The 14153-nt window shown below is 38.2% G+C and overlaps 1 protein-coding gene across 2 annotated transcripts in view; it reads left to right on the top strand.

Moving 5' to 3' along the window:
- Nucleotides 1-14153, top strand: part of QTGAL (queuosine-tRNA galactosyltransferase) — a 287216-nt gene that overhangs the window by 80662 nt on the left and 192401 nt on the right. For both annotated transcript variants that reach the window (XM_077833125.1, XM_077833124.1), the window contains exon 6: nucleotides 8485-8580. In XM_077833125.1, coding sequence (XP_077689251.1) covers nucleotides 8485-8580 — 96 coding nt within the window. The remainder of the gene's footprint in view (nucleotides 1-8484; nucleotides 8581-14153) is intronic.

Below are 14153 nucleotides of genomic sequence, written 5' to 3'. Positions count from 1 at the left end.
ATTTTTTTCCCCAGCAAATACCATGTGAGATGATTTCTAGTATAATTTCTTTCATCTCTGAAATCAAGATTTTTGCTCGCTTGCTTATGCGTTGTGTTTAAATTCTAGTTTTAGAATATAAGAGCAACCATACTGGATCAGACCAGTGGTCCATCTGGCCCAGTATCCTGTCTTCCAACAGTGGCCAATGCTAGGTGTTTCAGACAGGATGAACAGAACAGGAATCATCAAGTGATCCATCCCCTGTCGCCCATTCCCAGCTTCTGGCAGGCAGAGGCTAGGGACACTCAGAGCATGGTGTTGCATCCCTGCCCATCCTCGCTAGAAGTCATTAATGGATTTATCCTCCATGAACTTATCTAGTTCTTTTTTGAACCCTGTTATAGTCTTGGCCTTCACAACATCTTCTGGCAAAGAGTTCCACAAGTTGACTGTGGGTTGTGTGAAGAAATACTTCCTTTTGCTTGTTTAAAACCTGCTGCCAATTAATCTCATTTGGTGACCCCTAGTTATTGTGTTATGAGGAGTAAATAACACTTCCTTATTTACTTTCTCCACACCTGTCATGATTTTATAGACCTCTATCATATCCCCCCTTTGTCGTCTCTTTTCCAAGCTGAAAAGTCCCAGTCTTATTAATTTCTCCTCACATGGAAGCTGTTCCATACCCCTAATCATTTTTGTTGCCCTTTTCTGTACCTTTTCCAATTCTAATACAATTTCTTTGAGATGGTCTGACTAGAACTACACACAGCATTCAATGTATGGATGTACCATGGGTTTATATAGTGGCAATATGATATTTTCTGTCTTATTATCTATCCCTTTCTTAATGATGCCCAACATTCTGTTCACTTTTTTGATTGCCACTGAACATTGAGTGGATATTTTCAGTGAACTATCTACAGTGACTCCAAGATGTCTTTCTTGAGTGGTAACAGCTAATTTAGATCTCATAATTTTATATGTATAGTTGGGATTATGTTTTCCAATATGCATTACTTTGCATTTATCAACATTGAATTTCATCTGCCATTTTGTTGCTCAGTCACCTAGTTTTCTTTTGTTTCTCTATGCTTTTCCTATATGAACTTAATTGCTGGAAATTAAATTTATATTGATTTTTGTAAGATTAACAGAGACTGCTAGTTAGTTTATTTTGATTATCTGCTCATCTCCAAGAGATACTACAACTTCTCACTGCTGTTCACTTACGTGGTGCCAGATTGAGCCTGCTAAGTGGAAGGTTATTGATTTTATGGTAGGATGTGTACCAAGGGAGTCATCTCCTAGGAGATTCTAGAGAGACTCTGGGCTAGTCTGCTGGGGCAGGTGGGGGTGTGAGTCTTCCCCTGCCTGGGTCTAACTGTCCATGTGCATCCAGCTGATACATATTAATAGTTTGTTAGAGCACTTTGAGCTAGTTCCCTTTCAAAGAGGACTAGATCAAAGTGACTTAATGAAGTGTTAACGGGCAACAGCAGGGTCCATAGGAACAGTTAGACCACAGCAGGCTAATAATACAGGGTAGATTTGCAGTGGTCTATTTGTTTGTGGAGACAAGGCTTCTGACTTGGAAGGTATAAATTGTGGGCATATATGACAGTGAAAAGGCTGTAAGACAAGCGAGTCCGTCACAGATACAGTATCTGAGGGTCTGTTTTGTCTAAATGATCAGAGTAGTAAACTCTCTTTAGTATGTTGGACTTTTAAAAATTCTGATACTATTTTGTATGTGTATTTGATTTTGAAACAAACATTTTTAAAAACTGAATTTATCTGAACTCTGAGGTCATGTATTCTCCTTGTGGTTTAATAGTTTCAGATTTTTCTCCATGGGCACAATGGATGCAAAGAAGAAACAAAAGTTGAAACAAATGTGTGAAATGGAGAAATTATGTGATTTATACTGGAAAAGACTGACAGCTGCAAACTGTCACCTCTCCTTTACTTGGCTAAAGCTGCAAAAACTGGTTCCTGTCTCTTGTTCCACTTCAGCATTGCAAAGTACAAATATTTAGTTCCCAAACTGTGGCATGGGCAGGTTCCTGCTAAAAATATGGGCCAAAACTTTCAAGTGACAGTGATTTTGGATGCCTCCATTTTAAGTGCCCAACTCGACAATTTAAAGAGGTTTGATTTTTCAGAGGATGAGTGATCAGCGCTTTCTGAAATCAAGGCCTTTGAGAAGATTGTCACCAAAAGTTGAAGCACTCTAATCTACTAGTCATTTTTGAAAATCGATGTCCATGTTTCTGTAAAATGTCAAAGAAACTGTTGACTGTTCTTTTGATTTTATAACATTTGTGATGTGTTAGATTTCTTTAAGCATATGGTAGTTTATAAATATTTTAAAATATTATTATTAAGATGAAATAACTAAATGCCTTACTCTGAGGGCAGTAGAGTTCAGTATTAAGTTTCTGTTTTTACATAATTCTGGATGAAAAATCTTGGAATTATAGTATTCCATCAAATATATGCCAAGTTGCTAATTTCTGATATAGATATTGCATTGCGTATGGGATATATTCCTGGTACATGGTGGATGGGAAGGGGTGGTAACTCAAACTGAGCCAGAAGGTGAAAGATTGGGCAGAGATAAGCAAATTACATCCATTAATGAACACAAAATATTAATGTTTTTCAAGCACTTGGTTTGAAAGTTCAGGGAGCTGAAGCGTCATTAACCTTTTCCTCTGTATTTATGGAAGTGGGGTGGCAAAACCTTCCTTCTGCTTCGGATATGCATAGTTTTTTTGTTCTAACCCTTCTTCCCAACTTCCTGAAAAAACACATAGATTCCAGTACCATGAATCTCTATCAGTAAGAGAACTATTAAGGTTTCAGGGGTCTATGTCAGGCTGGAGAGAGGCTATTTTCTTGTTTTTTGGGTTTTTTTGGCGTTTTGTTTTGTTTTTTTAATTAGGGTTGGGTTAACGATGAGAATTGGTTGTTGAAATACCGAGTTATCACCACATCTAAATCTTAAACGTACACACAGGACCCGCTACACTATCTGGTTTATATTTGTTAGTTTACATTTTCTTTTGGATTAACATAAACATATTGAGACAGCATAATGCATGCCCTGTTTTTACAGTCATTTTGTTAGGTGTAGTGCTTTGCCATGGATAAGGTTTAATGACTACCTGCAGCAATAGTTTTCTCTTCTCTTTGTTTTTTGTATGTAAGACTCTAAACTATTCCCATTCCTCCATCTCTTTCACTTACAGTAACTCCTCACTTAAAGTCGTCCCCGTTAACATTTTTGTTATGTTGCTGATCAATTAGAGAACATGCTCGTTTAAAGTTGTGCAATGCTCCCTTATAACATTGTTTGGCAGCAGCCTGCTTTGTCCACTGCTTGCAGGAAGAGCAGCCCGTTGGAGTGAGCTGGTGGGGGCTTGGAACCAGGGTGGGCTGGCAGCCCCCCATCAGCTCCGCGCTCCCCTAAGTTCCCTGTGCGGCAGCCACCCAGCAGGCTATCAATTGCTGGGCAGTTCAGCTGTCCCACCCCCACTGCCGTGTGGTGCTCCTGTCTTCTGACTGGGAGTTGCTCCTGGGAGCCTCATGCTTGCTGTGCAGGGGACAATGGGAGGGAAAGAGGGGTGCTAATGTCAGGGTGTCCCCCTCCCCCATGCTCCTGTCCACCTCTCCTTTACCCCATCTCCATAGAGCAGGGGGAGACACAACAGGGCTCTGGACAGAGGGAGCTTGCTGGCAGCAGCTGCTGTCTCAACTTGCTGATCTACTTAAAAAGGCAGTGAACTTAGAGTGGGGTCAGCGTACTTAAAGGGGCAATGCGCGTCTCTCTCACTCATGCTCACGCTCACGCTCACGCTCACACTCACAGTGTGTGTCTGTCTCTCTCTGCCATGCTGTCTCCCCTCCCTCCATTCATGCTGCCTTGTAGAGTGTGAGGCTACATTAAAAACAATGTGTTAACCCTCGAGGGCTCAGCTGAGTGCTAGTTCATCATTTAGCAGTAAGATATTTCTTGGGAAATATCCTACCCTCTTCCACCCTCTGACTTCACCACCTCAACCAAGCTTCACAATCATCATTGCTATGTACAATATTAAATTGTCTGGTGAAATTTTTTTCCCTGGAACTTAACCTCTCCCTCCCCCTGTTACATTAATTCTTATGGGGAAATTGGATTCACTTAACATCATTTTGCTTAAAGTCGCATTTTTCAGGAACATAACTACAATGTTAAGCAAGGAGTTAGCAGAACATGTGTAGAGGATGAATTTCATATTCTGGGGAGGGTCCTGGTACCACCCATCCTGGTATGTAGGTGGGATAGGTTAACAGGGTTCAGAAGCCTGCCTTGGCCTAGATTCCTCAGCCAGACTTTGCCAATCCCTAGAACCATACCTGAACCAAACTATTTTCAAATGAAAGTTCAAAATGTTCTGTTAAGTACACCTCTCTTGCCCACCAGGAATGAAGTAATTTGCTTTGGCAACTATCTTTGCTTTGTTACAATAAGAAATAGTGAGCAATTCTTGAAATCTTGTTCTGTTTGTTGGGGATAAAAAATATTCTATGCTAATATGATCCTTTTCATCCAAAAGGATCCAAAACATTTTACAAACTGTATACAGTATGTACCACTGAAATGCAACCAGCATTCGGGTGGGAGGGACAGCAGCAACCAACAATTGTACAGCACCCTGTATAGCAGCAGGGAAAGAAGGGGAAATTTTGGCCAGGGACACAGAGCCAAACTTCACTTTTATGAAAAATGACATACATACATTCAAGAGAAGAGCAAGTGGAACCTCATTTTTAAAGGTTTCAATCTATGATACATTCCCCACTCCTCCATCTCACACACACACAGAGTAAAGTTCATGGAACTCATTTTATCTGTCTTGGAAGAATAAAGGGCGCACACAGTCCTGCTGAGAGTTGAGCCAGTAGTTCTGTTTAGCTTAGGGGTTTACATGTTAACCTCTCACCTTTATCTGAGAGCTTGTACCTAACAGTGCTCCAGATTTAAGAAGCAGTCTTAAACAGACGGCACATTTGAGTGCTGCTGGTAATGGTCCGGGTGAGCTGGAAGCAGTCCAAAGTGGAAATAATAAAAACAAAAAACCTGGCCTGCTCCTCTCTGAGGTTTCAGGCTGGATGGGGGAGATGACCAATTTTTCTCTAATTGGAAACCAATCTTTTAGAAAACAAGTTTGGGCTCCCATACTAATCTCTCACCTCATGACAGCTGTTCATTAACTTGTATTTGTAGAGCTTAGGGTCAGGGTATTTGTGTATATAAGCTAAGCTTCCTTATCTTTCTGTTATGGAATACCTTTCAGAAAGGCAGGATTGTGTTAGCACAGCACTTTGCATTTTGTCAGCTTTCTTCTGAACTTCCACACACAGTTCTTACAATGCAAGAAAGATAGTCTATCTTGCCTTAATATATACTAGCAGAAGCCTCTGTAAATCATTAGCTTTAAAATAGTTTGCTTAAAAATAACCCCCTCTATAGAAAGATAGTGTGAATGTACTTCTAATCAACTTTTGTGAAACATTTAAAAATATGGAATGTTAAATTCCAAAAAAATTGGAAGTTAGAAAACTTCCATTCAATATTAATTTTAAAAAAATTGGGATTAGCATTATTAAAATATCTAGAAATTGTAACTTTGGCCCTTAGGACTCTTTATTTGATTCTGATTCGGGGAGAGCTGACAGGAGGTTTCAAGCTTTATTGTGCTAAGTCAAAAGTAGAGTTGAACAAATAATTCAAATAGTTTATCTGAGCTTCTGGCTCCTCTTTCTGTGGGGTACATGAATCATGATTTTGTTATTTTTTAAAAAAAATTATTCATCACATTCTTCTGTGAATTTTATTAACTGTTGGTTGATCGCTAACAGCCCTCTGAAAGTTTTCTGTGATCACACAGTGTTGATTAGTTAAGATTGGCCAGATAAATCACATGGTATTATTTCTGTTCTGGCTGTGCACATGAGCAATTCCAACCCAGCCACTTGCATGTGTGAATTTAAAGACATTTACATGAATAGAAGAGTTCAAAGTATTTAATAGGGCAGCAGTCCTCAATATGTGCCGTTATATTTCCTTCTGAACATATAAAAAGAGAAGTGGTTTAAAAGTATTCCCAGCCTCAAACAAACAAAATCCTATCATCCCAACTCGATGCTCAGAATTCCTAATACTGCAATGTTGGTATTAATTTCTGGTGCAAATAATGATCACATCCACAGTGACAAGTATGTCAAAATCTGGAAAAGTAATGGTGCAGCAGGTGTGGAATGTCAGCAATATTGTTGGATACATAATTAATTAGTGGAGTAATGAGAACATTTTTGGTGGCTCAGAGACCTACACAGATTAGTAAACTGAGAGGGCTGTCTGTCTCTCTACTTCTCCAACCCACTTGATTTTGTCAGGTTCTCCCACTGTTTTTATTTGAACAAGGATTTCTAAAGCAAACAATTAAATGATCACATAAAATTCCATGGGATACACATTAATGCATGTGCAGATAAAAACTAAAAAGTGCCTGTAAAGTTCTGCCCTCTACCTGTGCACTCAAATCAAAAATTTTCTTGATTTCAAAGAGTTCTGCATACTTAACAAACTCTTTGTATGCAGTAGAGCTACATAGTGGGAATCAGAGAAGAGAATCTTGTTCTAATGCTATGGGAATATTATACTTGCTTGAATGCACAGTTATAATTTATTAAAATACAGTATCTAGATTTTTTACTATATTGATGTTTTGATTTGTCTTGTTAAATTCAGAGAGAATAGTTCTTCATTTGATATAAACCACTCTATATTACAGTATATAGGCAGGGCTAATAGCACAACCTTTTATTAAGGTTGCCCAATACTCTCCATTATAAGACTCTCTCTTCAGTTGCTTATAACTTTGTAAGACTGTAACTGTTTGGGCTGAAATTTTACATGCCAGATGCCTGCATCTGGCAGAGTTTTCTTTGAAAAATTTCAGCCAAAATTATTAAGACACTTACAAGAATGAGGCTAGGGAAAACTACATCGTTTTGCCCAATTTAAAAAAAATTCTGGTGACTTTTTCTTTGAAAAGCTCAAGTACCCCCATGCATTGGAGCAGGAAGCTGAAATGTAGCAGGGGGGTGACCTTTGTGGAAGAGCTATGTCTTTTGCCATCCCTGTGAAAACCACCTCTATTTGGTCAAGGTATAAGTAGGGCCCTGCCAAATTGACAGGTCATAGGATTTTGGTCAATTTCACATTCATAGGATTTTAAAAATAGTAAATTTCATGATTTCAGCTATTTAAATCTGCAATTTCATGGTGTTGTAATTTTAGGGGTCCTGACCCATAAAGGAGTTGGGGTGGGGGTTGCAAGGTTATTGTAGGGGTGGTTGCAGTACTGCTATCCTTATCTGCGCTGCTGGTGGTGGTGGTTCTGCTACCTTCAGAGCTGGGCAGCTGGAGAGCGATGGCTGCTGGCCAGGAGCCCAGTTCTGAAGTCAGAGCCGCCGCAAGCAGCAGCACAGAAGCAAGGATGGCATGGTATGGTATTGCCACCCTTACTTCTGCACTGCTACTGGCGAAGCACTGCCTTCAGAGCTGGATGCCCAGCTAATAGCCACCACTCTCCAGCCGCCCAGATCTGAAGACAGCACAAAAGTAATGGTGACAATACTGCGACCCCCCGTCCCCCCCAAAATAACCTTGTGCCCCCCCCCCCCGCAGCTCTCTTTTGGTCAGGACCCCCAATTTGAGAAATGCTGGTCTCCCCTGTGAAATCTGTATAGTATAGGGTAAAAGCACACAGAAGTCCAGATTTCACAGGGAGAGATCAGATTTCATGGTCCGTGACACCTTTTTTCATGGCTGTGAATTTGGTAGGCCTACTTATCAGTCTTTGAAAAATCACAGTGTCCACATGCTCAGTAAAGAAATCTTAGATTTTAACAGTTATATTCCCAAAAGGTTCTGTCCATATGGTGCAGGGCTTTCCTTGCAGTTGCAGTTTTGGGCTGCTGCAGGCCATGCTTGGTCTGGGCACCTGGACTGGGAACATGGAGACTGCCTGTCCTGTGCTCTCCATGATGTCCTCCCTTCCTGTCGCCCGCCAAGCTCAGGCAGCCTGGAGGAAGAAGCTGTGTGAGTCGAATGCAGAGGGGACAAGAGCCGGACATGGGCGGGTGAAGAATAGATTGGGACAAGTAGCCTGGGAAGGAGAGGGGGTGGAAGCTGGAACTGAGACTGAGAAAAATAGTATGTGTTAACGTAAATTAAAGACTGTATCATAATGCATACACACATGGGGGATGAATTTAGGTTGCAAGGTAACTGTAATTTTGGCATTTCCTAACTTCTGAGTGCCTGACCTTGCAACCTTAATAATGTGTAATGGAGGGATTTTTGTGTGTAATTATTTAACTTCAGATGCTTTTACTGATGCTTGAATCTCTAAGGTTTGACAGTTTGTGATTTTTATTTTGTTTTAGATTATAGGTTGCCAAGTCAGGAGAGAGCCATTGGATTCTACTGAACGATATACTCGTTGGATCAATAATCTGACACCTGGACAACTTCTTACACAGGTATTCTTGTTTCAGTTGTGATTCAATCTGTGATGCTAACGCAATAGACAGAAAGGCTTGTTTAGTTGTGTTTTCCCATTCACTAATGATACTTGGTGCTGATCAGAGTTGTCCTTTGAGAAACTAAAGGCAAAAATACTTTTAAAAACTCCAACAGATATTTGACTGAATAGAAATTATAGAAATATATTATTAAATCTTTTGTTTTAATATACCCATTAAAAGTATAATAATAGTGCCTGTAAATTGGAAAAAATGCCTTTGGAGTGTATGGTTATTGCATAGTGATGACCTTACTCTTGAGAAGGTTGAAGCTATTTCACTTTTTCTTTTAGCATACATATTTAAATAAGAGAAAAAAATCCTCTATCCTAAGGAGATTTTAGTTGTAACATTACACCCTGATAATATAAATAATGTGTGTGTATATATATATGTATGTATATATTTAGTTAACTTTTGCTGGTGATATTTTTAAAATAGTATTTTTTGAAGGCTTAAACACAGGTTGCATTATCCTTGTTTTTAAGTACAACGCATCTTGTGCAACTAAAGACAGCAGACTAGGCTTTAAAAGAGATTGTTTCATTAGGCGGGTGGCCAACACTGAACTAAAAGTGTCTTTGGCAAAAACAAGTTAAACTGTGGAAGAAATCAGTCCAGTTTGTAGAAGAATGTGTGTGCTAAGTATTATAAGACGTCTAATGGGTGGTTAGCGAAAGATTGTCCTAGCGTGCATTAAAAAGCACATATTTTGGGCTTGGTTTTTGTGGTGTTATAGCAGGAAGACATTTGTTTTTAATTTTACTAGGTTTAAGTGGCTCAAGAGATTAATACACCCTTGTTTGTTAGATTTCATAGTGTAAACTCAATTGCATTCCCCACTGCCATAACCCTAAAGACAGACATACAGCCTCTGGAGTGGTAAGCATAACACAGAGAGGAATCCATAGAGCTCCTTTAAGATCTGCAGTGGAAACCGTTGAAATGCACAATAACAGATAATCATAGGTTTGAAATATGAAACAGAGTATTTTGTTCTAAAGGACAATAATTTTATTATAAAGAACTACAAAGTAAAGTGCCAATGGTGTCATACATCAGCGTGTCTGAAAAAAAGTTGCATGGGGATTGCTCAACTCTGTTTTGGAAAGGATGTGGTTATAGGGGTCATTCATACATGTTTGGTGGTCCTGCCCTGCAATAATAAAACGTTAGTCTCAGATTGTTAATCAAGTAAAAATGGTAAAAGAAAAACAGTTACCAATGGAATATTTGGTGTTGACGTTAAGTTTGGCAGTAGAAGAGGCTTATGAGTTGAGAAATACCGTATGCCTCTGACAGTTCAGCCGTGGGATGCATGATCACAACACACAGTTGGAAATGATGGGGAAAAAGGCCCATGGCTTAAGGACTGATCCCACACCCATTGAAATATTTCCATTGACTTCAAATTAATTTTGGATTGAGTCCTTCATGAACTGGTAAAAAAGTTAAGCCCACTGCAACCCTAAGGGCTGTATACAGTACCATCATTTTTTTCAAGGTCTGATGGTGCTGATAGATTCTATAACTAAATGATGATGATTGAAAATTGTGTCAAATTTCCTTTTATCTCAGGCCCTGATATCACACCATTGACATGACTGAAATTTTTGCCATTGATTTCAATTAGAGTAGAATTAGGGCCTTAACGTTTTCTCTCTTAATATTGTTTTTGCATGAGTTGAAAGTTGGAAAAAGAAATGGGAAAACCAAGCCAGCTCTTTTCTAATATTCACAGGATGATTCTGTTATTTATTATGGGATTTAGTTTGTTATGAATGCCTTGTCTGTCTTTTGTTTTTATTTTCTTTGAAAAAGTAAATAAACTTCAAGAAAATTATAGTTTCACTTCTGGGCCTTTAATAAGAGATTTGTTGAATCTCTGAGATGAGCAATCCTTCAGGAAATGCAGAAAAATTGGCTTTAATTTACAGTATATCGTTTCCAGCCATTTCCTGTACTGAGGGGCTCTTTTCATCTGTGTCTGCGCTCAGTGCTCAGCACTTTTCAGCTGTTTCTGCTACACTACTATATTTTATAGAGATGAACTAATTGTGCCATATATTGGGAAATTAAACCACTGAACTGCAAAGTGGAGGCCCTCTAACATGCTGTCACTACCATGTAGTTGTCTGTATAGCATTCATGATTTTGAAGAAAAAAAAACCCCTTCCTCTTTTAAAGCAATTGCTTTATCTACTCCAGTGCTCCACAATGATCTGAGTCCAGTTGCAAATAGTTTGTAGATTTTTTTTTAGGAGAATCTGACCTGGGTGGTTCAGATAAATGGTTTCTCCAGCAATGCTCATGATGAGAGAGTTGCAATTTTAATAGATTCGTTTTGTGATGGGAATTCTGAAATACGTTTCTGAGCCATGCAAACTTTGCCCATTAAAGAAATGAATGAAATAGCATTCTAAATACATATGTTTATGTTAAAAGTCTGATTTTTAAACTGACAAAAGCCAAAGAATTCAGGATGCAAGCTGAAATTCAAACTTCACCTCTCTCTTGTGCATGAGTGTCAGCTGTTTCCATTTTGTGTCATGTGAGTTTATCCCAGATTTCTGGGTGGAGTGCCCTCTCTTCTCAGTCTGGTGGAGGCATTCAGTACAAAAATGCTTTTTCATTTTAATTTTTATTTTCCCCTTTGTGATGTACTCCTGGTTCACTAAATATATCCCACAGTGCATCATTTTGTGACATTCCAAATACCATAAATGTAATTGAATCCCAATATACTTCATGGTATTTATAATGTCACAGAATATATGTTCTGGGCTACTTTCAGGGAACTGGAGAGTACCAAGAGAGCACAATCGATGGTGAAAAACACCTTTTGAAAGGTTAGTTAATATTTATTTTTTTGCTAATTGCCCCCACTGCCTCTTTAGTGGGGGTAATCATCACAGAAATCTGGGATTAATTTAGTTTTCATTTCTTTTTTTGTAGATCAGCATTTACTTCTGTTTAAAAGATATTTGTACACTATTTTTATTGTAATTTAAGGGTGGAGATGGTAATTAAGGGATTAAATAGTATACTCTGTATACTGTAGATATGCATTTTCAGACACATTATTACATGGATTATAAACATTTATAGAGGGTTTTTTTAATGTTTTCTTCTGACCCAATAGATGCCAAGTTTTTAGACTCTTATGGCCATATATGTAATTGAATCACACTAACAGCCACAGGACGAAACACATAAATTAATATTAAAGGACTTAGTTGTTTTAATATGCTGCTTTGGAAACTGGAAAAAATTGCAGATTAAAAAGAATCCTACAGGACCTCTAAATCAGATCCATTTATGAAATTTTGTTGCAGTCTGATCTGGAGATATATAAACTGAAAACTTTACTGAACCTTATAAGTCAAAACACTTATCTGAGTGGTTTTTAATGTTAGTTTAAATTATGCAAATAGTATTTTTAGTAAGTACTTTTTAAAATGTTGTTTTTGACTCTGAGCAATATAGTTTAACTCAGATCCAAGCCTGTTCAACAATTGCCCAGTTAGATCTTTGACAGAACAAGCTATAATGGCTCTATCTCTACATGGACCCTAACAGCTCAATATTGCTCCCTGAAACATAATGCATATGGCTGCTTATCTTAGAAAATTCTTTCTGAGTTGACTGGATTTAGAATCTTTTCAGAGATGACTGTTGGATTGTAACTTTTAACTGTATATTCATACCACACCTGTGGGTACAATTTAGTAGTTTTCTGATCTCTCTGGATCATCTGACAGAGGGGAAGGATATAGCACGTTGGGATTCCTTAACATGCAACTTTCTGTTCCATTAGAGCCAACTGCTGGATTCACCCAACAGATTGCTAAAGCTGCCAATCTGACTCAAGAAGCTTTTTGTGCATCCTGCTAGAGATCTTAGGGGTTCTGAATTACTCTTGAATAAAAGTCATAGTGTGACATATTTGTAATTGACTTTGGTATTGGGTTGAATTAAAACATGGTGCCTTTATTTATTTAAGCCATTGCATCTGTCTTAAATATGTTCTGGAGTCCAAGTAGTGGCTTTATTAATGCTGAGGAATGATTTCAGGTATGTCTTTAGAGCAAGAATTGAAGCAAATGAGCTAAAAGCTTGAAAGAAAAGATATAGCCATTCACAATGGTGTTGCTCATCATTGCTAGTAAAGACTGAAGTGGGGCTGAGAAAGAGACTTTCTGATTGTAGATTAACAATGGTACTGTTGTTGAAAATTAGACCATTATGGACTTTCTCAGGAGAAGGTATACGTGAAGCAGAAAAGCCAGATTTTTTTTTTTGAAACATTCAACATTTGCTTTAAGACAACTATTATGTTTGGTCAGCTAAGGTTTTGTTTGTTTTTATTTTGTTCCCCTCTGCCCTCTCCATTCTCTGATGTGTCCAAAAACTAAGTTTATAGTGAAGTCCTATGAGTTTTGGCCTGGGCAAATGCAGCTGAAGTTACAAGCTGTATGGTTAGAATGCATTGCATTAAGCTGTCTGGGCCTAACTAAACATGTACAATAAAAGAAAATTATTTAGCAGCTTCATTTTTCTTCTCGCCTGCAGAGCAGCATGAAAAAAGGCACACAGGATTGTCAGTGGTTTTATATTTACTTCAGAAACTATACGTCCAAGGGGCTCTTAGGAGTCCTAGGGAGTGCAGAGCACCTAATGAGAAGTACTTACCCACATCTGTGGACTGAAAGCATAATTGGAGCTTCTTAATGAAGCACTGTATAAAGGCATCTCTGGGTTAAATATTCTTGAACTTTTAGAAAGAGATCTGCAATAGCTCAAAATTATTTAAATTTTCACTTATTATTTCAACATTTTTGTTTGGACCTAAAGATGTTCTACAGAAAAAATATGGATATTGCAAAATCTTTTGACTTTGTATCGTTTCTTCATTTATTGTTGAAAAGAAATCAAGTCAGTTTCAGACCTGGTACAAGCATTTGCAGATCCATTAACTTCAATTAGCTATCAGTTCTTATACCAGCTTTGAATTTGATTCATAATTTAATACTTAAATGTTTATAATAGAAACATTGCAATATACTATGAAAATAACTCAAAATACTCCCTTTGGATTGGCTCCTTGTTCCAAAAGGTTCTTGATAGCTGTGACATATTGGCGTGATGCATGGTGTGAAGTTTCAAAGAATTATGAAATGAACCTGATCAACACTGAAATGCTTGGAGTCTATGGATCAGTTTATACCAGCTGAGTCTCTGCTCTGGTATCTTCAGATGTTAATCTTACACAGTATAGAACCAAATAGGTTTACGTTTTGTAGGTGTTTGGTTTTTTTTTCCAAAATATCTTGGTGAATCTTTGAGAGCTGTGTTCTGGGGCAGTAGATGCTAAAAGTAAGGAGAAACAGACCAATTGTAAACTTTTCAAAAGTATCTACATCCCATTTGCCTAAATGATGTGGGTGCTTAGCCTCAGTCTCATTGAAAGACAGTGGGACTTGGGAGCTTAAGTGCCTAAGTTCTTTTAGGAAATGGAATTTAAGCTCCTA

This window comes from Eretmochelys imbricata, chromosome 14, assembly GCF_965152235.1.
Source record: "Eretmochelys imbricata isolate rEreImb1 chromosome 14, rEreImb1.hap1, whole genome shotgun sequence".
NCBI classification, from domain to species: domain Eukaryota; kingdom Metazoa; phylum Chordata; order Testudines; family Cheloniidae; genus Eretmochelys; species Eretmochelys imbricata.
This window is presented reverse-complemented; position numbering and strand designations above follow the sequence as displayed.